This window comes from Typopeltis vanoorti, chromosome 2, assembly GCF_054136105.1.
Source record: "Typopeltis vanoorti isolate ZY-2024b chromosome 2, IOZ_Tvanoo_1.0, whole genome shotgun sequence".
NCBI lineage: Eukaryota > Metazoa > Arthropoda > Arachnida > Uropygi > Thelyphonidae > Typopeltis > Typopeltis vanoorti.
In genome coordinates, this window is record NC_143550.1 from 102,398,086 (window position 1) to 102,406,228 (window position 8,143).

At 31.5% G+C, this 8,143-nt stretch overlaps 1 protein-coding gene across 1 annotated transcript in view; it reads right to left on the reverse strand.

Moving 5' to 3' along the window:
• Window positions 1-8,060, reverse strand: part of LOC150109299 (protein turtle-like) — a 486,901-nt gene extending 478,841 nt beyond the window's left edge. Inside the window, exon 1 of the mRNA XM_090402074.1 lies at window positions 7,996-8,060. Coding sequence (XP_090258200.1) covers window positions 7,996-8,056 — 61 coding nt within the window. The 5' untranslated portion in view covers window positions 8,057-8,060. The remainder of the gene's footprint in view (window positions 1-7,995) is intronic.
• Window positions 8,061-8,143: the final 83 nt, after the last annotated feature.

The following is an 8,143-nucleotide window of genomic DNA, read 5'->3' on the forward strand; positions in this document are numbered from 1 at the left end:
CATTTGAAAAGGTCAGCTAGAAACCAAAACAAATAAATGCATCCCTCGAGAAATCCGTTTTGACTGATGCCGAGTTTATAAAGCCGTCTGCTATTCGTAACGTATGATAAAGATTTTTCATACGAATTCAAAATTGGAATCTTAGTAGAATACAACATCTTTCAATCAAGCAATATTTGATCTACTTGACAATATGACTCCAAATGAACTGCGTGACTGTTTAGAGATAATTACCTTTGCTGTCACTAAATATATATATATATATATATTTAAAATACTCTATTTCCATTTTAACTGAGTGCTGCTGCTTTGTTTGTGAAAAGTTATTTTTTGTTTGAAACATAGTTTTTAACTGCCATTATGCGACGTTTACTGTATTACTATTACACAAAAATTAGCTTCCTAAATAAAATGAACAAAACGCCAAAAGCCTCATGATAAAGATATATATAAAGTTCTTCCGGTTACTGAAGAATAAATATATTTAAAAATACCAATTGATTTTAAAAGCTGTCAGGTGGAATACATTTCGAACATCAGAAATGGAATGTAAAATTTACCAAGGAACATAATCTGACACTTAGGCTTTCAACAAAGAGAACGAATATTTTGTAATGACAATTTTTACCATCTTCCACGGGTGCACAGCATTCTCACTTTGTCACTGATAACAGTTTTCTCAAAGTGAATTTGAAGAATTTAACTACACATAAGTTAAGCATGTTTTATATTACCATCTTATCCACTTGTTATAAAATCTACGAGTTGTAGAACTGTGCAATCGATAATGTCCATGGCAGTCGCACTCATACGAAAAGCAGATCTCTTCTGGTTTTAATCCAATGGATACAAATAAACTTGGATTAAAAGATAGCCAACATCTCACTTGATGCAAAAGTTCAGCGTTACTGATACTATTACCGAACTGTAGCAACTGTACAAAAATTAACAATAACATGTACAAAAATAATTTTCTTACATAGTTAATAATAAAAACAAAACATGCATAATAAAATAGCAATACACATCGGTCTGCATGGAGTCCCTCTAGATTACAAAATTTCGTAATAATTTTCTTTCTTGGAATCTACGAGATAACTTTTCCTAGTTGATACACAAAGCTTAAACGTGAAATTGTATAATCCATGTTGTCCATTGTACATCATTTAGCCTCCATAATGCAAGTTTTTATTACATGAATAAGGAGAATCAAGTAGTTTCTAAACTGTCCAAGTGCTTCTTTAACTTCCAAGTAAATTAACAAGTATTAAAATGAATTAATTCTTATAATTTAACTTTGCTATTGCCATTTAAGGACTGCAAAAGACTTACTTGGATTATTATTATTATTATTCATTAACAATTATTCCAACAGAAACTGTCAGGTGAGACGGATCACAGTTAATTTCTTCCTCTCCTCCCATATTCTTTTGATATGAATAATGATCCACCCAAGTTTCTTTTTCTTTTTTTGTTTCTAAATTTCCTCTTATCTCGTCTCCACCTTTTCAGTAGTCTTCTTCTTAACATTTTCTCCTCAATTTTCATTTCATACATTCAATTCTTGGTATCCGTTCTAAATTATTATTACTATCTTCAAATTTTGTAGTCCGAAATCATATCTCATGCCCATATTTCTAATTCTATCTTTTTTCTTGATTTTGTCAACATCGTCCTCATAAACTTTCATTTCAATTGCTCGTATTCCACTTGTTTGAGGATTTGTCTCTGCTGCATAAAACAGTGAGCAAAAAAAAAAAAAAAAGTATCCTCTGTTTCTTTCACTAAAGCTTGCGCTTCAGTGGGATATCATTGTCAAAGTAAGCTTTTCAAATATTTGAAGTTTTCATATCGCAGAGCACATTTGCTCTGCGATTGAAAACCATGCTCTTACTCTTCTTTCTGTCTGCAAGCTATAGTTCTGTGTAAACTGAACACATTGTTCCATGTGTTCAGTTTTCTTTTGAATGTAACCAAATCATCATAGCTCTGAAAACGATTTATCATTATCAAATCTTCAAATCATTTCGAAGGTAAATCATTTATTCCAGGGAACTTCCAATTATGCATTTTCCTTAATGATTCGACCTCTGCCAGACCTATTTCTCTACGATGGCGCTCTCTCACCTCTATATTAATTCCAATTTATTTCATCATGGCTTTCGTCTTTCTTTAACAGATCTAAAATAATATGGCCACATTATGGTGATATTTCTTTAGATACTCACAATATAGTACCCTTTAATTATTATTTTACAGAGTCCTGGAGCCTACTCTACAGACCAATAATCAAATTTTATCAAATTACCAAGCCCCTTCAGCCTGCCTCCAATAAGAAGGGCGGTGATCTTGCAACAGTCAATGAAATTCAACTATCACCTAAAGACTATCGAAACATCCAAGTCCACATGTGGATTCGAATTGCAGCCTGTTGATTGGAGATTGAGTAAGTTAACCACTAGACTGACCAGGCTAGCAAATAACATTTCTTGTTACAATATAACATTTTCTTGTTGTTTACATGACTCTTTCTCATTATACGAAATTATATTATCATTCGATCTAGTCTTTATAAACATGTGACACATTTCATTTATTTATTTCCCTTAATTGCTTCATTAACTCTCTTTATCCACATGAATGTTTATTTTTCCGTTCTTGTTCTTCCGCGGGCTTCTTTTGTATCGAAAACTCCATTACATCTTGAAATTTTTCTCACTCTTCATTATCATTATCTGTAACTGTAATTAGGCTCAGTTGACCTAGACTGATTTGAGAATTCAAATTCTTGTTGCTGTCTGTTTCAACATTACAGCATTAATTTACTCTCTCTCGCCACATTTATTTTCCATACGTGCCTTAAAAGCTGCTATTAGAAGCGTATGATCTCAATCTAAAGCGACATATGGCAAAACATTGATATGCATGACTTCCCTGCTCCATTCTTTATCAAGAATGTGATTCTTGATAAAGAATGGAGGTGTAGAATCACAATGTGATTCTGTAGCTGTCTTTTCGCAAACTGGATATTTCCAATTGTGATTTCATTTCTGATTCAAAAATCTAATAACCTTTGTCCTTCATGCATTTAACCAAAATTAAATGGCCTCAATTATTTATTTTTGCTACTTCTGGTTCTATGTTCTTCAACCTGTGCATGAAGATCTAAAATTAGTACGATGTTATTTTGAATAATTTCTTCTAACTGCTCAAATAATGTCTTTTCCTCCATATCTAAAACTTTGTTGTGATGTGTATATCTTGATAAGTGAGGTTTTCTTTCCATTAAATTCGAATACAAGCCTAATTATCTTAACATTAATTCCACCACAGTTTATATTTCTGACATTTATTTCTTTACCGATGCTAAAAACCACCGCGATTTTTAACTAGTCATCTACTCCTCTCCAGAACGAAACATAGGCTCTTCTTAAGTTCCTCTTTACTTGTGTTTTCCATTTTGTCTTACTCAAATCCAAAACATCTTCCTTAGCTCCTCATCTTAACTCGTAAATGTTAATGTTTTCTATATCCCTATTCTTAGTTTCCTTTCCCTTCTATTCCTCTCTGCTTACCATTCATATTCGGGGCTTCAGTACAGCCCAGTTAACTAGTAAGTTCAAGGTTTAGAAACTTTCTAATGAATTTTCATCCAGTAAGGATCCCCAACTTGGACTGTTTTCACTTAAAGTATACTCATGGAGTCATATGACGAGATCAGAAAATTTCCGGGCTGACTGCTAAATGACGCCACTGCAGTAGTAGGTGAAAGCAAATTAGAATTTGCTGGATATAACTGAGAAAGTTCAGTTATATCTAGCTTGTGTTATTGAAAACAATGACTTGTAAAGTTGAATGTTCCTTTTGAAATATTCTTCTCCCTACTAGAAAATGTTAAACTTCAAAGAACAGCAGGTGTACAGGTTGTGCTTCAAACTGGAAATAAACCTCCACAAAAATGTTTTCAGTATTAATGATGTGGATCGTTGGGATGTCCCGAACAGATAAAAATGTGGCATGGATAGAGGTTTTTATATTCTTAAAAACTGGGAATTGGATTACCCAGTTTTATTGTTATTATTATTATTGTTTTTAGATGTCCCAGCCGATTAAGCTAGGATATTTTCTGGATCATGTCAAAGTATTTTATCGGGTGCAACAGCTTGCAAAATTCACGATTCGTCTGCTGACTGACGAGCAGAAGGAGAATCGACTGAATGTGTGCTGGACCTTTGGGAAAATCTTATTTGATGATATCATCAGGATTTTTTTTTAAAAAAATCATACGCTATATTTGCAGAGTTCAAAACACAGGACCTTCTACAAATGTTTTCGACAATGCGCGAATTCGGAGCATCTTGTATCGATTCGCAAGAGAACTGCTTCGAAAGGGAGTACACTGAAACAGCAGGCAAATGCTGTCGTAGAGAAAGAAAGATACAATCAGGATTTTTTTTTTTTTTAAATCTGACCCAGTAATGAAACTTTGGTATGTTAGGAATGAACAATGTCGAAAGTACTTAATCAGAAAAAGAGCAACTAAACTTGAGTTTTTGGAGATTATTTTATTGTGTTGTGATAGAATTGCTTCTCAAAATTTTAACTTATATTTAAAAAAAAAAAAAAAGACAAGAATTTGTACATTAACCAGAAATGTTTTCAACCTATGGATAATTATAGCTTATCCATAATTTCAGTAAGACTAGACTAAATGGGAAGTATAGAGACGATTACAAGAAATCTTTAAAGTAGTTTTTAAACAAACTGCATTGCTTCAAGTTACACTTACATGAAAAAATAACATAAAGATCTAAGAAAACATGAGTTTGTTGAAGTCATGTCAAGTCTTACATGATGCATAGATTTGATACATGGATATAATAATAGGATTAATATCATAAACAGTACCACTTCAAGATCAAAATTTCTATTTCTATAAATGCGAACTTACCAAAAACATAAGCGTGATGATTTATAAAAATTTCAAAATCAAAAATGAGGCAAGCCTATTATTAGTAAATCAGTACAGCGATTATATACATACATATATTATAAACCGAAATAAGTCGGAAAGCATCGATTATAAGATGAACACTAAACAGAAGGCAGGTTCAAGCAATAGCAGCGAACCGTTTTACAGTTTATAATCCTAATTAACTATTATATAATAATGAGTACTAATATAAGACAAATAGGATCTCATCTCAGAATGAAATCGAAATATATATTTTTTAATTAATTGATCTTTTAAATATGAAGAAAAATAATTTTTTTTGAACGGATGAAGCCGATCTTATCAATACAGAGTATATGAAGTTAGTATGTACTTACTCCAATTTTGTTTTATTCGTATATACTAATATAAAGAAGTTTGTCATCAGGAAAAGAATCTCACTCTAATTACACTTACACTGATTATTCAAAACAAAGAGAAAAAATCTATTAAGACGTAGTTGGCATATTTTTAAAAAACTTAAAGTATTCATTTAAGAGACGAGTCATAGCCATTAATATAATTAGGCTAAGAAATAATATAGTAGAATTCCTATCTCATACGAAGGGTTTTATCTTCTTGCAACAAAGAAGTATCACGAATTATTATTATTTCACTTTTTTTGTAATCTGCACTCAGCTTCTTACTGTCGAAATGAAAGTATTTATTACTTAAATATATTAAGTAATTCATAAATTGTCTTCAGTCATCTCTTATTTGGTCTTTGACTAATCGATATTAAAATAAAATCGAATTGAAACATGGCCTGTTTCAATTACGCTAAAATTACCTTTCGAAACATTCTGCATCATCTATTTACAGAAGAGTGAAAATTTTTGAGTAAATCCGGATCAGCAGTGCAAGTAGCAGTACTTGTCACTGGTGAAGGCCGTTCAAATAGCAAACGGCCAGTTACCTCGGATCTGGCTATGCTATGGAATGTCCGCTATACCATGAATCAGATATCATTTTCTTTCATGTTCTTATAAACCGGCTGCCAGTCCAGAAAATGGGATGAAAATCTTCTTCTCGCAAGAAATCAGTGCAAACAAATATTGTGAATTTTCGACTGAACAACGAAAGTTCGAATTCTAGTACAAATTAAACATTTGAAATGTTATTAGTGAAAAACTGCACTCAATTCTATTAATAAAACAAGAAATATTCTTAGTCATTCTCTCTAAATTCTCAATCGCCAAATCTTGAAACCTAAATCTTGATTCTTCCATGGGAGTAGATACTTCAAAACTTATGAACATCTCAATAAATTCCAGGATGAACTTTATTTTTTCTAAATTTTCGAAAAGTACTAACATTTCTAACTATTCAATTTGTTGTTGGTGAGCATAATCGACAGCATTTATTGACAGTTTGAGCTGAATGTATCATTAAATATAAACTGGAAGAATCCAAATTATGCACAAGTATATGAAAAATCAAAAGTCAATTGATTTTTGATTTTTACTTATTTTTTAAGCACGCTTCGTTTTTTAATGCAAGAAAATGAAATTAAACAAACTTAGCTTGGTCATTTACAGTTAAATTTAAAATGTCATTTTCATTAAACAATGCAAATGAAATGATCTTGCAATTGTAGATTCTTGCTTTTCGATTGAAACACTGTAAAACTAACATTAACCAATCGAAATGTAAAAGTTGCCCTTTGCTAGATCGATCTCCTCCTCTTCTTCCTCCTCCTCGGTAGAGCATTTATCATTGTTTGCTCATGAGATAATCAGGCGAAATTTAAGTTTTTGATACCCCATTAGGCAGCTTTTCAGGATGTATTATTCTTGTTTAAATAATGGAGAATTATTATATTGGTAACCATAATATTTGATTAAATGGATTTTAGCTTATTATAAATTTCAAACTGTTTAAAATTTGCTAACAATACTAACATAAAGCATATTTAGCACTGTCTATATTACTTATGTATAAATACGGCACTGAACGTAATGAAAAAAAAAAAAATGCTAAGGAGAAATATAACCAAGTTCGATATAAACAGAGAATTCGGACCATTTGAATCTGATCGCAACAATTTTTTTCGCCTGTTATTTTGACTTCGACTTTAGATTTTTAAAATGGTCTAAACTGAGTATGAAACAAGAATATAATCTGAAAAACCTTCTTTTTTTTTTTCAATTTTTGCCACTAATCTTATTTATCATTACAGCTTTACTTAGAAGATATCTTCTTTAAATAGATTTTCAGTAACATGAATACCATGTGTTTTTCCTTGTATTTATCATTTGAAATCTGTAACACACTGTTAGGCATAAAATTTCGCTAAGATATCTGAAGAACGCGAAATATTCAGGAAAAAGGATATTTTCCAACACTTATCAGTTAATCCAAATAAAACTGTAATAATATGATTGTTATAAGTCGATAAAAAAACTCCTTGAACAAGTTTTGTGTCATGTAAAATTTAATCAAGCATTTTATGGAGCACATAAAATGTCAAGCAACAGGATATTTTCCGTTACGTGTCGATCAGTGGTCCTTCACGCGAAGCAATTTTCAATTTTAAGATCAAAGACCTTTCAACAAGAAGTTAATTTCTGCATCAAAGCATATGATTGTATAATATACCATTAACACCGACGATTATTTCAACATACAGCTTCTGTTGCAAATTGTAGCAATTTATTTTAAACGTCAAATTGCACTTGAAATACTAAAGAAATGTTTGTAAATTCCTAATTTTACATGAACTGTTCTCTAATATGATAAATTTGTTACTTTTACTAGCGTACACATTTGCAAAAGAATTGACTAATGAAAATTTCTTTCTTTCTATTTCAAAGGAAAAAGCTCCAATATGAAGTACTCAATCGTCGCATTCTTAAATTCTAATTTCATCTATGAGGTTTGTTGCTTACGCGCTGTGATGATTGTTAGTTCTTTTCTTTTAAATAGATCTATACAGGTGTAATCAATAATCCTTCGTTAACTTTCTTGCAAGAATTGTTCAAAGATTAAGAAAATTGCCTTACCTGTGCTGTATGCCCATAAGGATAAAAACATTGCCACAAGATGGTATTTCTTCAAAATCATCTCATCAAGAGGTAGGCTATTTAAAGTCCCTCCCTCCTTCCAAGACACCTTACGAAGCCGACAGACCCCTCACACTAGATGTTTCTC